We start from the raw sequence: 20,190 nt of genomic DNA, 5'->3' as shown, positions 1-20,190 counted from the left end.
AAAAAAAACCTAACACTCGTATCGTGGGGAAAAAGACGAGAGTAACAAAAATTGAAATAATGAAAAGAAGTGTCTCGAAGCTCTCAGCTCGGTTATTAACTTCTAGCCAAAACTTGGAACTTGGCCAGTGCGCTGATTTAAAACGGCACAATGCAGTGCGGCACTCCTAAGTTGCACTGCAAATAAGTGTAGCGAGGCATCCACGTAGCTGAAGCGTTTTCCGACGAGGAGAACGAAAACTTATTCGCAAAACGTAACGTTCAAGTGCAGCTGGATGAATTATAATCCTCTAATACGTCGCAAGAAAATCGTGGGTAAATTGCCTGAGCTTCGGCACAAAATTGGCAAGATATATGTGGAGATTAGTTATTTTTAATCACGATTCTTTTTCCGTATACAGGGTGTGATTTCTACCGAATAATACATTCCGTACAGTAATGTTCATTAAGACCTTCGGCTTTTGGCTAATTTGTTTTCGGTCCGAAATAAAATGCGAGTTCGACTCGATACGAATTACGTGATAATGAGTCCAATCTCTCACGTCGGCTGTATCGCCAGTCATTGTCACATAATTTGTACAGAATCGTGCTCACATTTTTTTTCGTATAGAAAACAAGTTAGCCGAAAGCGCAAAAAATTAATGAACATTTCTGTAGACAGTTCGCAGAGCAAAAAAAAAAAAAAAAAGTAGCGAGCTTGCACAGTCTGCAAATTGTATTGTTAAGTTTTTGTCTGTTCGAAAGCAGTCGAGGCGGCTAGATTTGCATTGTTGAATGAGAAGGTAGTCGGGGGTGAAGCGGGCGAGATTATTTACATAGAGTCGCGATTCGTGTCTGATCGTGTCATTGAACCCGGTTAACAAAGCACATTGAGTTAAGTATTTTTAATAGGTGACCCAACCAAATTCAATCTTGTTACCGGTTGATCGTACTTACGAACCAACGTTTAACTGTCAGCTGTACGTAATTGATTGCTTTACGAAGTCAACCCCCCGACTTCGCTTCGTATACCCCGTCGTAAATTATAAGTATCTACCCATATTCCCTGCACGCAATATCGATTCTAATAACCTATGCGACTCCAATATTTACCCTTTCAATATATCAATCACAATTTTTCCACCCATGTAATAACGCAACCGTTGAAAAAACGGACCACGCTTACAGTTCATTCGGGATTTGATCGATACCGGATATGAAAATGGGTAAAAAATCGTCTCTAAATTAAAACGAAGGAGACAAATGCAAGAAATCAACCGTTTTTAGCACATCGATCCAGAAACTCAACGACGTTGAAAAATTCTTTCTCTCTTTGCCGCTCCTTATTTTTCTCTGAGACGTTTCGTCCACGTGTCATTATTTTCGCGTTACTATTTCGGTATCGCAACCCTTTGGAGTTAGTCGGAGGGGAAGCTGAAAGCACAGTGGGTGTTTCATTGTGTCGGGGAAAGATACAAGCTGCATTTGTTTTCATTAAAATTCTTCAACGGCACGTATACGTACGTATAGGTATAATAACGTTTCGGGTACACCGATCGTTTATTTTTTTACGTATCCCTCTCTATTTCTGATCTTTCTTTTCTGTGTACCCACACCCGGCTGCTACATTAAGCCCGCAACTGCAGCTACTGCCGCTTCAATAGCGCGTTACTTGCTTTATTAGCGTAGAGTACGCGTGTATTTTTGGAGTCGGTCTGCACCGGACGTCCACCTAAGGCATAGGTCACGTGTATCCAAGCACTGAGGAACGAGTGCACGTGCATTATATATGGGAGCCGGAGCAGCACTCATTGAATGCTAATTTATATCGAAGAGCAAAAAGAAGGTCGAAGGGAAAGTGTTCGAGTTCCAGTGCGGGTAAAAGTCCGTCAAGTGGTTGTGACTGGGTAGTCGAATGGAAGGTATTCGCTGCATCCCTTCCATCCGGTCCACCGATTCGAAAAATACATTTCGAGTAGGCAATTATTATTATATGCACTCGAGCCACGAGAGAATTACCAGCAGGTCGTAAGTTTCTGCGATACGTAAGTTGAACTTCTGAGCAAGGAAACTCGAGAGGGTGAAAATGAAAGGAAGGGTGAAAAGAAAATATGAAGAAAAATAAAAGACAGGCAATAATTACCGCCCTTAGAACTCGCGTAAGACAAGAAGGTATTAATTCGGGGATTACCGGGTCTCGGGGAGGCGGCGGGTGGTCCCTAATAACAGAGACGAATGAAGGGAGAAGTCTTGTTCGGATGGTGGGTGAAGCTAGCAGGTAGAAAGACAAGGGTTAAGCGAGAAATGAGAGAGAAATAGGGCGTAGCAAGGGCGCGGCGCAGGAGAAAATACGCACCTGGTTGGTACATTGGTCCACTGCTAAGGTTGGGGTGTCTCGACGAGTTTTCATTGCACAAAACCACTTAACGACACTTAGATCAGCACCATCATGATTGCCCGCTTCAGAGCCACTGTTGATAACGACGAACGACGACGAGTGTGAAAGAAAAGCACAACAACAAAAAAAAAAAAAAAACCGTTGAACAGGAAGTATATTTATGTATCAGCAACAATAGGGGTGGCAAACAACCATCATCCCAGGGGCACTATTTCCGTGGCACAGAATCCAGCCGAGCACTGTTGCGGTTCACTGTTTCCGAACTTGCGATCTCGGATTTAAAGGTATCGGGACCCGAAAAAGCGTCGAAAGGAAAAAAAAGTAAAAACTTCCCCCGTTGCGCAAGACGCGGAAATTTGTCCGAGTTTCGATTCCGTTTAGCGGTACAATTAGCGACGGCGATAATTCTTCGTTGTTCCAGAAGTACGACAACGGCGGTTGGTTTATCGGAGAAAAACCAAATAAAAAGCAAAAAAAAAAAAAAATAACAAACAACAAACTAGAGGAACAAGGCGACGAACGAGTCTTTCTTCCGCGTATTTACGGAAATTCGAAGCACTGCGCGCCGATGATTGTAAAGCTTGCGTTAAGGGTGGTGCTTTTTTGCTTCCCTCTTTTTTATATTCTTTCCTTATTTCTTCTTCTCTCTCTCTCTCAACGAGCTTGCGACACGACGGACGTTGCCCTCGGGCAGCAGGCGGTGTACTGAGGTCTGCCTTCGCATTCGACCCGACTCACAGCTGAACATCACAGTGGCGCATGCGCCACTTAACATGGCCGCCGTGCGCCGTCGCTGCTGCCGCTGTTGCGGCCACCGTCGACGTCGTCGTCACCCCCGCCCCCCCCTTTCAACCCCTAAATCGTCGTTCTACACCCCCAAGGCCTCCGCCCACTCTGGTGGCTCACCCCTGAGAGACGAACCTCCGGGCTAAGACTTCCTGTCAAAGATTCGAATTCCCACTAACGGGCATGCACTGCGTTCCAAATAAATTCCTAAACTTTTATATTCGATTTATACCCCACCGCACGTACTCCTCCAGACGTTCATCTCTGACATGAACTAGGCCTGGTCGATTCCCAGTTTCCTTTGATATGGTAACAACAATTTCTGACAATTTTTTACTTCACCTTCCTCTTAGCGGAGGGGTGAAATTCTCAGAGACGGAGATAACGTAGCTCGTTTCAAGTTACCTTTCGATATTGGTTAGAGCGGAAGAATCCTACGGTTAAATTCCCACTTCTTTTACTACTCGTATCATGTATGTAGCCAGGTAAACGTCATCGATAGATTCCGCGTGCCAGTTTGAAAGTATCGAACGGTAACTTAAACGAAACCGGTAAAGAGTTCGTCGCTCAACATCAGAATAGTCCACCATGTTTAACTCAATGATTTTGAAACGATCTAATAAACAAAGTAGAAAATAATTTGCTCTAGATACCTACATATGTCGGGGGGAGAAAAGTTCAAGTAACCATACAATAGAAATACCTTTCACTGGTGAGACGCCCTGAGAAATGCTGACGTTTAAAAGGAATTATTAAAAATCACTTGGCAACCGATACGAACAGATAACGTCTTTACTTTCCTGGTCTTATTCTCCGAACAGAATGAACAGACTTTTTCCCTGTATCAGGAGGCGTCGCGTCACCTCGTGTCCCCGGACTGATCCCTAATTGGTTCACGTGATTCATTCGGCGTCGCACGTTCGCTGCGGTTAACTACGATCTCGGAATCTCGTGGAACCCGGGTCTATATCGATAGATTCGATACCCGAGGGCGATCCTCCGTCACCTTCGGTCGATCATCCACCCCAGAGGTTCACGTTGGGTGACGAGGGCCGGAGAACGGGGCCTGAATCTATCGTTCGGATCGCTTATTATGACGACGAGGACCGGTAGCAGCTCACCGCGTCAAGTGTAGGTCGTTACAGAAGCGATCAGATAAACAAACGGGTGAATATTAGAGTCGGACGTAATCAGGCTCTCAGGTGCCTGCGGCTCTGTGTTACAAATGTGACAGGTGAGATGAGGCCCCCGATTGGATTCCTCGCTCAGTCGACGTCGTCCGCAGGGACTCGTGACTCCTGATCGTCGAGATCACCCGTGATTATCAGAAGTATAGCGAGGATGCAGGTCCTCCGCCAGTGCCAGGATCCTAGTAACGACCATGAAAAAGGGCGCGGCTCATGCCAACGACGTTAGAGACCTTCGGCTCGGAAAGCTCCTTTCCTCCATGCCCACCTCGAACCGGACCCTGAATTTCACCCTGTGGAATCAATTTGGAAAGAAACAAAGGACATTGTTCGTCCCGGGCTAGACGGTGGAAGAAATTACGCGTATCTCTGTGACGTGGAACAATTTCTACGCGGGTTTTACCGTTCGTTGAAAAACTTGAGCGCGCAGCATCTTCGCCGTCGGCTCGGAACGACGATGGGTTGAAAATTCGGAGCCGCTCGGTGAGTAAGTGCGGATAGGTTGAGGATAGAACTGCTTTTAGAGGGTTCTCGGAAGGCTGCGGGTTCCGTAGGTGCGGGAGGGTGCGTGGAAGGGTGAATAATAACGCCTGAAATTCGAGACGCGGAATAAAACGATCTATCGGACGTTGAGGGGCGGAGGGTAGAAGTCGGTCTTGACGTACCTTATATTACACAGGTATCCGCCTCGCTGCAAAGGGTCTTTGCACGCGGAACGCGCGCTACTCTTTCGTACGTTTCTAACCAGCCAGAAATAATACGAGGGAGCGGAACGCCCGCGCCCCCGTTTTCTTCCCCGTTCGATAAAACGGAATATCCACTGAGGAACAAATGCAGACGACAACCGAAGAACCCGGGAAGGGAAACAGGCTTGCCGAGAGGGACGGAAATTGAGAGGATGAATGAGCGATGAGAGAGACAGCTGGAACGTACTGGAATTCCTCGAACTGAGGTAACCGCCGCAGGAGAGATGAATTTATGATTCAACCAACATTCACCTTCTTTATCGAACCGAAAAAGCGTATCTCTGTCGACCGTACTTCCGGTCGTCAACTTTATCAAAAATTATCACACAGCCATCCGCTTACTCATGTCCATGAGTCCGTGAAACGTTCTCATTCATCGGTTGTTCGCCGAATCGTTCAGAGTATCCGTAACTTCGCTTATCAATTTTACAAATAACGAGTAGCTCGAAGTCTCGACAGTTTCATCTTTACAATTTTTGTGAAAAACCGGGCCCATTTCACATATATATATGCGAACGAATCAACTAAAAGCGATCCCGTTCACTATCGCTCTTCAATTGAACCAAATGCGTAATTTCAGAGCTTTCAGGCCCTGCAAGCTGAACGCCACAGCGTTTCGTTTGATGAGGTACCCACTCGATATAGAATTGGTCAGGCCATCTCGCTCTGTCTGCGTCTATCCTTCTCCCTTACTCTATCTCTATCTCTCTCGCTCGTCCGTCGGTTTCTGGCCGGTTCCCCTTATCACGGTCAGACGTTAGTCTTACGAGTCGGTGCACCGTACTAACTCGGTGTTTAATGACTATGGGAAAGCTGCGTGCCTGCGAAGCTTGGTGTATACATATACGTATGGTATAACTACAGTTGGTTGGCAGAGCCACTTAGCGAGCCCGCGTTTACTTACCATACCCAACATGCAGTCATCAAATAATACCGTCGGCTCTTCCGTTAAATAAAAGCCGTATCGTTCCTCTCCTCTCTTCACTTCGCTTCTCTTCTCGTTATACCCACGCATATAATGTAGGTGCAAATTATTCCCTGAACTTCAAACGTCGCACAAGGTGATTCGCTATTACTGGTTCCAGATAAAACGAGAAATAAGAATTACTTGAGAACGGAAAATCGGTAACAGAATTGGCTGGACATTTTTCTTCCCCGGGCTCGGTATTTCTCCAGTTTCAGAGTAGCACAGCTCTTTTTTCCCAGGTAATCCGTTCTACGCGCATCTCAAGGTACGGTTGAAAAAAGCGCGAGGTAAAAGGAGGCCCGGGCTTACTTCGCTCGGCGTCTCCTTATTCCAACGAGGAAAACCTCTCCAGGGTACAGATTACCCTCCCATTCCGCAAGAACTGGTAAAAAACTATAAAAAAGTTTAACACAAGGTTCGAGGGAAAGGGAGGGTTAATATCGGACTCGCCGATAGTGTCGGAATTTGGTATTTTCAACGGGAACCGAGTCCGCCTCTCCGGAATAACGTACCTATACCTGGGCCTAGACCCATTTCGCGTTCTCGTTTACCGAAGTGCGGGGAGCATCGCTTTAAGCCGAAAGTACTTGGAAAGTTCGGATACCCTGATCGCGGCGAGGCGAGTCGGCTGGCTGGTGGAAAGATGTGCAGTAGGTATAGAGAGGTAAGGGTGGTAGGTTGAGGGTGCCGGATCCTCGAAGAGACTCTGGAAGTTGAGCAAACTTGAATGTTTATCGCAGCTTGGTTTAGAGCGAGCGAGCTAGGCTCCGTCTCTCTTTCTCCGGCTTCGCCACCCAGTTACTTGCTAAGTGGGTTTGAAATTACGTAAATACATGCTAATTAAAAACTACTAACTAGGTAAGCACACACAGCGGGAGAGCTGCGGATGCAATAACTAGTGCCTCGTTCGCTCGCCTCTCCTCTAGCTGCAACTACCATCCAACCTCCCTGAGAACCCACCGCGCCAAAGGCCCTAAGATACACTTTGAAAACGTGCTTGGATACTGCCGTTGCGCGTGTTTAGTAGCATCCGGAAGTCGTCGTGATTCGAGAACCGTATTCTTGCCTTCTCCATTTTTTCCCCAACTCCGAAAAGTCTCTTAGAACTACTGCAACCCGATGAAAAACTTCCATCTCAACATCGTCGCTTCATCCCTTTCCTCGCCGCGATATTTGTTGATCGATTCAGGGCAAACTAGATACGAAACGGAACACTGCAGGGGTTGCCCGCCTGTTTACCGAGCAGATTGCAGACATGATACCTACGTGCGAAAGAAGTTTGACTCGAGGTTACCAACGGACCGAAACGATACATCCAGGGAAGAGATTTCTACTCGAAGAGAAACGCGCGGGTAGTCAGCTATACGTAAGTTGCTCTCGCAATTTGTTGAGGTGATTTTTTTGTTTACCCCCACATCTTTTTTTTTTTTTTTTGTTGTCGCTGGTTGTTTTTCTATTTCTCCTTCTCCTCCTCCTCCTCCTCGTCCTACTCCTCTTCTTCTTTCTTTTTCTATCTTTCCGTACACCGCAGAGAACTTTTGGAAATTGCGAGTCTAGGTTTCGTTTTAAGTTATCGCAAATATTTGTTTGGTGAAGGGTGAAATAAACTCAGTTAGTCGAGGGACTGGCGCGGGTGGCGTCGGATAGTTGGCCTGTGCCAGGGCATCCTCGAAGTTTCTCTGGAATACCAAGTAACCCAGTCGCCGACCCGTCTCGAACGACTCGGCTCCCTTTTCTCCGGTCTCTCGAAAGAGTGGATAAAAAAAAACAAAAAAAAATCTCAGTCTATTTTAAAGGGCAGTCAATATCGGGTAAGACTCCAATGATTCATCGCAAAGCTGTAGGCAAAAGTCTAAACGGAATTTTCCAAGATACGCTGTAAGTACATATACGAGTATAGGTGTAAATATGTACGTGCATTTGAGACGTAAAAAAAGAAAACGAATGAAAAAAGGGATAAAAACAACCGGAGAAAAAGGATTAATCATTCAAGTTATAACGTAGTTGTGGAGGAGAAAGATGGAGGAGGAAGAGAAGGGGAAAAACGGCTTTCCGCTTGCCTTCCGCTATATCGAACGAATACATTGTATACTACATTCGTACACGCGGTGTATGGGTACTTTTTTCTTTTTCATTTATTTTTATTTTTTTGCCCGGGAAAAAGCGAGCCATTATTTGGAGATTACTCGAGGATTTTCATCAGTTCCGCGCATCGCGTATCCATTTGAGAGTATTTCTGCGTTCCTTATAGACTTGGGGCGGCATTTTACGAGGATGGTTGTTGCAGGGGATCGATTCGAGCGGCGATTTAACCACCCAGTTCCACATCACCTCGGCTCGTCGGTCAGTCGACCTCGTCTGTGTGCAGTTACATACATACAAACACTTGTATATATATGTTTAAAGTTCTCTTCGCCAAATCCACTTAACTAACGACGTCTTAGAAGGGGGTGGGGGTGGGGGGGATGCAGCGGGACCGCGAGACTGAACGGGGGTTGAAAAATCAGGGCCTCTCGACGAAGGAGAATGGAATCCGAAGAGAATTGGAGGGAGGGAAGGATGCACAGGCGGTTTGGACTGAGGAGCTCTTTAACAAATAGATCTGATTGTCGAGTACAAATTGGTGTAGTGGGTAAATCTCGCGGGAGAGGCGACGTAGGTACGACAACGACCGCAGGGAAGACGGCGACACCGCGAGGCGATGAGGGGGGAGATTAGGGGGGGAAAGGGGGGACTCTGCGTGGGGCAGGGAGGCTGGCTGGATACTATGCTGAATAATGCATGCCTCGGCCTTTCCCATCCGCTATGCTCATTGTCTGTGTGTACGCACGTAATACTTATATGCAGGTAAACGCTTCACCCACACGCACACGTTCCAAGAAGCGTTATTTCCCTACCTCGCCACTTTTTCCAATCGTTTTCATTTTTTACGACCATTGAAGGACCCTTGCATTGACCACCCTTCGCTTCCCCTCCTCCTTCATTTCCCGGCAGATCATTTTTTTTGTACGCGCAGTCGCAACAAAGTACTTCAGCTTTTGTTCGATGATCGAAAGATCGATGAATGTTTTTTGCCATCTTTTATTAAATTATTTTACCGCATTAGCGGGTGTGATTGGACGATAAAACTAAGACTCGAGTTATCGTAGAAGAAATATTGCTGTCACAATCGTTGTAGTATTTGAAATTTAAGAATCCTTGCTATAGCTACACGAAATTCAATAAAATTAAATTGCATCTTTCACAAATTTCATTTACATTGCTGATTCGTCGATCCTGTGTATATTAATTTGGCAATCGATTCCGATACTCATTGATGCTCAACTCGCCTTCTTGTAGCTTTGCATGAATATTTGTTCTCATTATTTTCATAACTTTTGATGAATTAAAATTAATATTTAAATTCGGCGTGGCGTTGTATGTATAACTAAGTGAACCAACATATTCTTGGTGGAAATGTAAATGGTTATTGAATTTCAATCACCGAGTATTAACGAATAACAAGTAATTCTTCGTGAAATCCTGAAACTCTCTCTCCTGCAGAATTTTCATATCACAAATTACCATAATTTACTGCATTATTTCTGATCCTATGATACCGATTCCCCGATAGGCGGATATCACGCGATTAGGGGTTGTTTTCGTAGCACTTATAAAGTCCGACGTGCGTCTTAAGGGATTTATAAATTGATCCGAGAGATTCGTCGCAGTTGTTCTCTGATTTTTCCGTCAAGGTGCATCTTTTATTTTCTATCAGATCCATCCGCCCGTCACCGATTCGGTCAATAGATCGAAAATAAGGTTGATCCGCTTACCACCACGTCACATCGTACATCTTTCCATATTTTTCCTAGTGACAAATCCTAGGCAAATACGCAGGATGTAGACACTTACCTGAAACAGAAAAAAACATCGCTTCGTTAGACGGTTTCATTGATCACGGGGCAGTTAATTAGTGGGCTTCGATTCTCATTGTCCGTGTATTTTGGTGGAAAGAAAAGCAGGAAGAAAAATTTCATTTTGTAGTTCGAGCGTATTTCCGACTTAATGATCAGCGGTGAAACCCAAGTCGGAGAAGAGTCGTGTTCATTGCTGCTTCAGGGGAACCTTTCACCTAAACCTTCCGACTTGTCAAAAATTTCGGTACAAGGCAAGGAAGCGAGCGCTGCTTGTAGCTGCGTTTGTCTTTGAGATAAATAAAATTAGTCACTGGCTGCAGGCGGGAGCAGCCTTCCTTTTAAACCGTGTAGCTTCTTATTTACGAACCGGTAACGAGGCAAGATTAACAATATTCATCTACGAATCTCCCTTCTTAACTACCGGTAAATGCAAATCGCGATACGGATAAGGAATAGTAATTAGCCATCGATGATCACGATTCCGAGTAGCTTGAATACGTTTGGAAAACGCTTTAAAAAACGCTTCGTCCCACACCCAAATCACCCACGGCTATTCTTTCACGCTTTCTCGGATCACGGAGAAAACCGGGAGAAGAAAATTAGACAAAAATAACAACCGGTATCTGCATTTAGGTGTTTTTTCAAAAAGACCGACGCAACGATCCTAGAGAACATTTCTAGAATGCAGCTCTACGACTTTTAGGACCCTCAGCTGCATAGGCCTATTAATTCACCACTCCAACGCTAAATTAGTATCTTTGGGGAGCCACGGGAGGAATTAGTGATGGCAATCTTCTGATTTTTCTCAGCGCACGCTGTTAGTCGATGAGAATTCAACAAAATTCGTCAGCTCATTTCTCCAATAATGATACTTATTTCAACACAACTTTGTACTAACAATCACCTACGTATTTCCCTATAATTCTCTCCTCGATCCTTTCTCACCACTTAACATATTTTTATACCGTACTGCTGCCGCGATTAGCAGTTAAAAATATTAAGAGGTATTTTTATTTCTGCCGATGTTCATGCATGTGTCAAAATCGAAGCATCGAAAGAATTGCGACAACATTTCATCATTCTTTCGCTGTAATGCTCGAACTATCAATAACGGTGACATGTAACTGGTCCCAATTGCATTCTCACTTTGATTGAAGAAGAAAGAAAATCCAGTCGCTGTAGCGTATATTATGCGAAACCGGTATCAGTCACGGGTGCGCATATCCTGCTTTGGCCGTCGGTCTGACAGACGGCTGGTACCCTCCGTGTATATTTTAGCGTCTGTGAATAATCAGCAATCAGCACCGACTGCGGCCAGGCTCGGCGTCACCGCAGTGCCGTTAACAAACTAAACGTGCACAGAGAGAGAGAGAGAGAGAGAGAGAGGGAGAGAGAATCCAGGGAAAGCTCGGAAGCTCGCGCAACGCGCAACGAATCGACGGGTTGTCAAGGCTGCGGAGTTTTTGGCACGATCATATTCAAAGATTTATACTCAACATTGGCTAGTTCCTCGGATTCGTTGGAATGGATGATGACCAGAAATCCAGCAATAAATAGACCCCTGAATTACCCATTATAGGCGTAGACGATCCCCGCGGGTTTATATTCAACAATAAATGGGATATACATAAAGCAAACGCGAGTACGATATGCTAATCCGCAAGCACACTCTGCGTTTCGATAAATCGACGAAGCGTATTTTCCGAGGGACATTTTCACCCGGGTTAGGGATAGAGCCAGCCACCCCGCTACCACCCTCCGACCCGACGGTAACAAGAAATGTAAATGTTTGGCGGTTGCGGCCGGCTCCTGCGGCCCGGCGTCAACGTGGGGTTGGCGACGCGGAGGCGGAAAGGGCGCCGAGGACACCGCGAAGCCGTGTGTGCAGACGGAATTATACACACTCTGACGAGTCGACGAGGACGGTCCGTCCTAACCCGCGTTCACTGACTCTCGGTTCTCAAGGTGATTAGCGGGACGACTTTTCTAACAGGGTGCGATTTTCAAGGGCGGCTGCTACGCGGTTCGACCCCTTGGATCCTTTCCCGCCGTCAGGACGACGACGACGACGACGACGACGTCGGACGCACCGGACTCTCGGAGATCCGTGCAGGATCATTTCTCATGCTCTCGTAGCGGCCGGAGTCAGGTAATTGACAGGCCTCGCCTCGGCTTTGCCAGGACGAAAACCCCATCGCCGTACGAATAATTGGTGATCTTATCTCGGCTTTGTACACGCGAGGTGAACATCGCGCTAGGCGGAATAGGGCGACTCGTCGGCGCCGATCGAGTCCAGGTTTTTCGGGAGAGGTGACCCACCACCCTGATCCGATCGCGGTCGCACCGCCGACGGACACTCGAAGATCGCCGCGGGTGTACGAACAAAGCCCCGAGTGCCGGAGGTCCTGTTTTGAATTCAAGCTCGTAGTTCGAGATAAAGCGCCCCGATTTCACGATAATTTACATTCATGATCTACAGGTGACTCGGCTTAACCCTCTCGCCTCGATCTCCCGCGCCCACGACGCGCACCGCGTGGCGGGGTTGTGTTCAAGAATTCAGTTTCACGTCCGGGGAACATAGACGCGTCTCAATAGGGTCGACCCTATCCCTTTGAATTAAGGAAGAGCTCGGCGTCTCGTTTACACGGGTAAACCCGTTCCTGCGGCCCTTGGATTTACCGGAAATCGTTCTTTTAACCGTCCGTTTGTTCGCACCCAGACGACTCGCCGCGACAAATGATCCAGCTGCACGTCTGGATCGATCCTGAAAGAGTTTAACAGGATCGAACATCGAACCGCGGGTCGTTAATTAGCGACGACGCGTCTTTGATTCTTCCCACCTGCACCTTGGACGGAAGAATGACGTTTAAATTCATTTTTCTGCATTGTACGATGCCGAGCAAAAGATGTTTTTGCGGGCTGCTTAACAGCTCGCCTTTTTATCTTCCTCGTGCAATATGTCACGGGCTTGGATTAGGGGAGAAGGCAGATTGTTAATGCGACATTGTTATTAGTCGGATTTTTTCCCTGGAAATTTCTCATTATTTTCCCAGTTCACTCGTATATGAGAATAAGATGATAATGTGTATATATTAATTTTCCACACCCGATGCATCGATCAATATAGTTATAACAATTTTCTCATTTTCCTTTTTCGCTTTTCGTGTTTTTTTTAATTTTTTTTTTTTTCATTCTTTTTAGCCGGAAGAAAAACTTGTTTGCTACAAAATTCACTCGCGAGATTTACAGCACCTCCACCAATAACTCGAGTGAAAATTGACTATCTGTACGGTGCATTCCTCTTTCCAGTTTTATATACAGGTATAGAGTATCCCCTACGCGTTCCTATCTCTGTCTCTCGAGGGATGTAAGTTCCATTTCGCTCGTAAAGCAAACTTTCGCCGTTCTATATCCTCCTAACCAGTTTCCTAACCGCGCCACTGTTTCCCTGCACAAGCGCTAGCAGCCAGCTGGTTGTTCACTCTGTGGTGGATTTTGTTTGTTATTATACAACGCTGTTTATGTATTCCACGCTGTGATGTACTGGATGTATGTACATTGTGTATATATATATATATACACATGTATATGTATATCGCTCTACGCATAGATTAAACATAAAAATATAATTACCCAACGTGGCTCGCAGCGCGGATGATAATAATTCGCAAGACTCGAGATTCACGCGTCATTATTATTATCATCAAGTATACACTCCACTTGTTTGTTTATTATCATATGCAAAAATTTCACTAGTTCAATATACCTGACAAATCACACACTCGGTGGTCGCCGCGAATCGAGTGAAAAAACCAAATAAAATTTCAAGAAAATAACAAAGAAATGGAGATGCGATGTGTCGAAATAATTTGTACGTGGATTATAAATACAGACGCGGTGGCCGTAATCTACCAGGCGGCGAGATGGATACGGAGCTTTCCACCTCCTTCCCTCCACTCTCAACCCCGCCCCCGACACCCCCTTCTTGCAGAGGATCATCCGCTTTCGTCATTGTCGATTTTGTGTCCCCTCTTGTTGCTCTTTCCGCACCAGACGTGCCCCCCCCCCCTGCCCTTTAGCAGTCGTGACCTCTTTGCCCTCCTCTCGTTGATCGCCCTCAAACTCCTGAGAATGCTACCAGCTGCGCCAGGCCTCGGATATGCAGCACCTTACCTTACCTTCCCCTCCCTCCCCCTTCTTTCCTCCCTTTCCCCGTTCGGCTTCTGAAGCGCCAAGCCTCTCCACCTCGTACCGTCTAGCGGGTAGCTTTTCTTCCGACACCGGAACGACGACAACATCGTTTCAGCTCCCCAACTTTCCGCCAGAAAACCAGTAGAATACACGGCTACAGGGCTAATTTGGCTCATTCTTATCGTGTCTGCGTCCTTCCTGCCGCAGCGTTGCGAGGAGAAAATAAACGGCGGGGCGGAAATTGTGCCTGAATTAATCCGAGACGACGGATAATTGTCTAATTTTGAAAATATTCTTCATTTTCTCATTGTATCGAAGATGTTACATATCGTGTAAGGTAGCGAGGCCTTTCCATCTCGCCGACGTCTCAGCTTCTCGCGAGGAGTTTGAATTTCCCTTTATTTATATGTTTTCGTCTGGGGCACCGGTCTATGAATTTCTTTATTTCCATCCGACTGCCTCCCCGCGCGTCTCGCTTTTACCGGTTTTAAGGCACCGTCGCGTTGACGCGGTTCGCTTTGAATCCGTCGCGGTTCCAAAAGGACGAAAGGACGACGTTGAACAGCGAGCGTCCAGGCGTGGTTGGTACTCATTAAAATAAAATTCCGCGCTTGAGTTCCGCGCGGTACCTGCAGCAGCGTAAACCCCCGCCATGCTTGTTTCAATTCGACCTAACGAGTTCCAAGGTGAGCCGCGCTTCTACCTACACGGATTCTTTTCTTCTCGTGCATCGTTCCGACCCCCCAAAGGCTGGAAATACCTCGACGTGCCCAGCAGTAGCCGCTGAGGCGAGTCCCCGTTAAAACCTTCCGCCATGCGCAAGATCCTCCCCCTTCCCTTCCACCCCTCTACCGCGAAAGGGTGGCAAAACAGAATTGCAACATATAACACACGTATGGGTACGTACGCAATCCGAGATATCGGTCCCCTCGAATGCCAGTATACGTATAATTGTTATTCGAGCGAAGGTTGTAGGTACATGTATACCTGCGTATAACGCCTCTTTCGTACTAATTATTTCGCGGAAGTTGTACGACACGATTGAGTGTCCTCGACGAGTTTACGCGACTTTTGTCGACCCCGGGACGGATCAGCTCGCACGTTTTCCAGGGTAATCCACCATCGGCTGGGCGATAAGAATTTTCCAAAATACCGGTGTACACGGCGTGGTGTATGGAACGGTCGGGTCTGCAACAGTCGGGTTGGAACGAGAAAGGAAAAAAGGAGAGGAGAGAGGAGAGAGGGCAGAGAGAGGTCACCGCGCGCGTAACAGCCGAGCACAAATATGAAAGCCTCGGCTTGGCGTTGGCAGGGTTAGTCCCCTGTTGTGTTTACTCTTGAACGTTCGTTATCGCTCGCTAATTGAGCCCTTGACGCGGGCGCATTCGTACGAGCGGAGCGAAGCAAAGCGGCGGGGCGATAAGGGGGTTGGGGGTTGGGGGTTGGGCGAGGGTACACACGCAGGAAACACGGCAGCACAGCGCCGCGCCGTCAGGTCGCGGGAGCCAGTCTGCAGACTGCTCATTTGCTTCTGCACTCTCTCTCTCTCTTCCACCCCCTCCCCCATGGCATGCCGGGAAATTTAATTACACGATTTGGCTTAAAAAATACAAGTACAAAGGCACCGCGGTGGTATCTCGATCCCCTGATCGGCGACCCTGAAGGGATGAATTTCGTCACGCGGCGCCGTTTCTGCATCAAGAGATAAATACGAGGATCTATTTCGAAGTCGGGTTCCTATCACCGCGGGTACCAGACGCGACGACTTGAATACTACGCACACCGATCGAGCCGTATCAGAAAATGACGATGCAGCCAGCGGTGATGCTGCTTCTGCTGCTTCTGCTGCTGCGATGAAAAATAGCGCCTGTAGAGAGTCCTGGGAGTGAAGCGAACGGGAATGAAATGCATGGATTGGTTTAGCCTCGAGGCATGCTGTTTCGAACCTGGTATAGACAGCCGCGTGATGGATTACTGGCGTCAGCGAGGTGCAGGGTCGTCCCTCTTTCTCTCTCTCCTTTACGAGGATATATCGCACGACCCATGATCGAGAGAAGATGGTGCTGCTGATGCTGCGACTCCGCGCTTCGGGTGTGGAGAACGAAAAAAAAATCCCAAAATTTATCCTCTCCGAGTGCGTTTCAACGCGGCGCAATTCTCACCGCGAAACGAGGCTCCCGCCAAAGGCGCTTGCTCGTTACCTCTGTCGTGTTGGATCTAATTTATCCTCAAATCAACGCCCGACCGGTGAATTCAGACAGACTACGCGTCGGATTCTCGGCTCAGTGAGGCGCGAATAAGTACAGGTTCCACACGCGAGGGCTGAGAACAGAGAAACGTAGTTACGCATCTACGGGAATCGAGAGACCAGAAGGGGAAAATCACACCCTGTTACCATTAGACGCCTCGCTGAGAATTGTTGTTTCGCGAAATATGTTTACGGTATGCGAAGGGCGACGTATAATTTCCCCGAGGATAATTCGCAGCCGAAGAGCGATCCGACGGTTTTCAGGCTTCGAAAATCACCAGCCGCTACCTCAGGGAGAGGAAATTTTTCAAGATTCTCATCGCCGATAAGAATCTCTCCTTTTTCCAAGATTTCAGATCGGGGGCGGCTCTCGAGGCGATCAGCCTGTGAAATCAGCCGGTCGAAGGTAACAATGGACGAGGAGGTGGAGGAGGAGAGGAGAAAGCTGCCATAAAGCGAAACGATAAGAGCGAAAGGTTTTCGAGGTTTTCGCGAACGGGGGATGAAATTTCGGTCACAGCACAGGGGAGTCGCTCTCGGCGTATACATATATCCATGGCCTCGCATCTCGCGGGGGGAAGGGCTTGTCTAACCGCGGAGAAGGATGGGCAGAACGCGAAACGCGAAATGCGAATTATGAGGTAAAGAAGCGCGGATTCGGGATCAGGAGAGAGGGAGAGGAGGAAACGAGATACCGAGAACTCCGCGGAACCGGGAGTAAGGAATGTCAACGACTCTGCGCCCGGCGTCACGTTCGCCTGCCGAGATGAATGAGCATGGAACATAACGATATGCTGGAAGAGTTCTTCAAATTTATAGGCTCGTCGTGCGGCATGAAAGCGGCGGGCTTGTACCGAATAAAAGCGAATTGAGGTCGTGGGCCGAAGCGTTCGTCGTTAAGGATTCACCCTGGCTCGGTTCGAAGCCGATTTCGTGATCCGCGGTGGTCGCGGGGTTCCTTCTTCCATCTCGACGCCCCTCATCCACGTTTCCAATTATCCCATTACACCTCGACTCTTGTCACGCGTCAAGTGACAGACAGACCTAAGAATATACTCACACACTGGTTGCGCGGATGACAAAGTGGAGGAAAAATATGAGAGCGCGTTGCGCTGTCTGTAACCTACGCTGTTATACCCAACGCCTACAGTCTCGTTTCTTCGAACGTAAAGACGACCAACAAATCGCCCCAGAGACGGTTATAAGAAGTTGTTTCGAGGCTAGAACCGCTCTCCGGCACTCCGGATGTATCCATCCCGTCGCGCTTATCTCGCGAAGAAGACGCTTTGAAGACTCGATGGTGTAAATAGGCGTCTAGCCGGTGCCCGGAATAGATGATGATATTGGCGCGAGAGGGTGGCCGACACCCTTTCTCCTTGCGGATGGATACCGCTTCGTACCACCCTTTGTGGAAGAGCTTGCCGCTCACGGAGTGCTGCACTCGCCGATATGCTTCAAGATCGTACCTCGAGGTAAAAGTGTTGCTTATCTCCGTCCGACCATTAAAACGAGCCGTGCAGCGTACCGTCGCCGACGGTCTTTGCGCCTCGACGCCTGATGGCCTATCGGGGAGTGAAGGGTCGTCTTTCCATCGTCGGGGCATCGCTTAGCCGGGTTAAGTGTCGGGCTCCCGTTTTCAATCGGCTACCCATACGCCTCTCGTTTCCCGTTTGATAAGACAACGGAGGCTGCAGCTAGCCGCGGTGCTCAGGCTGCACGGATTCCTCCCTGCACGCAACTCGGGTATGAGAATTTTACCGAGATATCGGCATCGCATGGGTGAAAGACGCTCGCTGCGCGGTAGGTTTATCGATCTAGGAATAGCCACGAGCACAACTTGTCGTCGGTCGTGGTAGAGAAAATATAATACGCGTTAGGTATAATATCGTGTGGTCGAGCAGCGGTGGGAAGGCGAGATATAATGTGGAACGCATAAGCCCTTCGTGGTTGAAAAGCAAACGTGAAAACCGCACGGGAATAACAATAACACGTGAGCCTTGCTTGCAAGCGGTCGGTGTTTTGAGCTTTGTCAGCCGAATCGCGACCTTCTCGTTGCCACGTGCAGCGAGTTTTATACCTGTCGGGAAAATGTCCGTCGTTTCTTTTCCATAGATTCTCTTCAACTCGGAGTTTCCGTGCGACTTCCGCGAGTGTCGTTACGCGAAGGAGAAAAAGTATCGCGAATTATCGGAGGAGATGTGGAAATAAAGGGAAAATCGGACGCTTCCTCCAGGGTCAAGGGCGCCGGTTACTCGTGAGGGACAAAGCGAATTGGCAGCCCTGAAGCATCGTTGGGGGTGACAGTAACCAATATAAAAGTTGCCGAGACAAAGTTCGTCGTTCTCCCGCGGTTTTACGGAGTTCTCGTTCTAATAACGAGAAAAGTTAACTTGTCAATTAATAATCGACGAGTTACCCCCCGCGGGTTTCTCTCTTCCTAGTTGCGGCGGACGGTAACTTCGTTGATTCCTATCTGCGTTTAATTTCACTCAACGCAACAGCCAGACGTACGTGGCTCGTCTCCGGTTCGCGATCCACTTTATCAATTACTCGGTCGCATTGTCTCCTATCTCATTTCTCCGGGCTTGAATATGAGTTGTTTTCCATTCAGGTAGACCAATACGACAAGAATTAATCGAGACCTTTCACCGCTGCAACATTTGTCGCAGGGAAATGGGTGACGCATTTAACGAAGCAGCAAATAGATCACCTGCAATTGGATCAACGTGATTACCGATATGCCAAATTATTAATCCATCCGGTAACGGATGGCAGCTAAATATAAACCTACAAGCTTCTCGCGAGTTCAAAGTCCTTCGCATATATCGCGTTTAGCTATTGCGGTAGAAAAATGATTAACGTATACCATGACAAATATAGCATAGCCGTTCATTGATTGAAATTGACCTCGTTTTCAGTGTGACGGTATTCGAGACGAATTCATTTACTCGTCGCTTGTGACACACGATACGTGATGCGAAACACCGTAGTAACAGCGCCGCTTTGGTATCTCACGGTGATTCGACTCGTCATTTTAGGCACCATTTATAGCAAAGAAACCGTGTCCAATTCAGCCATTCACTCGATCTCGGAATGGAGATGAATCTTTGAGTCGTTCCAAGTACGGACTGGATCCGTTCACCTCTGGCGTCACTTTGTAAAACTGTATCAATTTCCTCGAGCATCAGGTTCCTCCAGTTACACCTGATCGAGTCACCTGTGCCACCTGCCATCCAGCGACCTTGCGGAACCTGTATCCCACGATTGAAACGCAAAGTCCGCCGGTTCACCTGGATGCAACAACATCGCACTCGCAAGGCCGCGTCGAGCGGTACGTTCCTTGGATCGGTTTCCTTAAAAGGCTAGCTGTGCCTAGATCGGTGACTTGCTGGGTTTTTTGCACGTACAAGTGAACGTAGACCGTAATAGGAATTTGAACGAACGAACCGAGTAGACTCGACTAATTTTGGATTACCTGTTTGTACTTTTGCTAACAGTTTGTTAGTAACGGAGGACGGTAAAAGTGGGACAAGACAACCGTGCTTGTTTTGTCCCGTAGAATATCGACAGGCTTTTGTGCAAGAGTGAATCGCCCCACTGACCCATGCAACTTCGGCTTCGCTTCGTTCGCTTGAATCTCGTGTACGGCAATAAATATTCACCGTCTACCGATTTCCAGTAGCGGAAAATAAAGTGCAATCGCTGATGTACGCTCCGGTACAAAGCGAAATAGAGTTCGGAACTTGATGTCTTCGTAGACTCGTTTCTCAAAGTGAACCGTAACACTGAT

At 47.6% G+C, this 20,190-nt stretch overlaps 1 protein-coding gene across 9 annotated transcripts in view; it reads right to left on the bottom strand.

The window, feature by feature from the left end:
* The window catches only part of Ten-m (teneurin transmembrane protein Ten-m), a 341,617-nt gene that overhangs the window by 112,747 nt on the left and 208,680 nt on the right, over positions 1–20,190 (bottom strand). The window contains exon 1 of one of the 9 annotated variants that reach the window (XM_046630567.2): positions 2,335–3,046. The exons of the other annotated variants lie outside the window; for them this stretch is intronic. Coding sequence (XP_046486523.1) covers positions 2,335–2,347 — 13 coding nt within the window. The 5' untranslated portion in view covers positions 2,348–3,046. Of the gene's footprint in view, positions 1–2,334; positions 3,047–20,190 lie in introns of those variants that run through there. 9 annotated transcript variants of the gene reach the window in all.

The sequence above is a fragment of the Neodiprion pinetum genome, chromosome 6 (genome assembly GCF_021155775.2).
Source record: "Neodiprion pinetum isolate iyNeoPine1 chromosome 6, iyNeoPine1.2, whole genome shotgun sequence".
NCBI lineage: Eukaryota > Metazoa > Arthropoda > Insecta > Hymenoptera > Diprionidae > Neodiprion > Neodiprion pinetum.
This window is presented reverse-complemented; position numbering and strand designations above follow the sequence as displayed.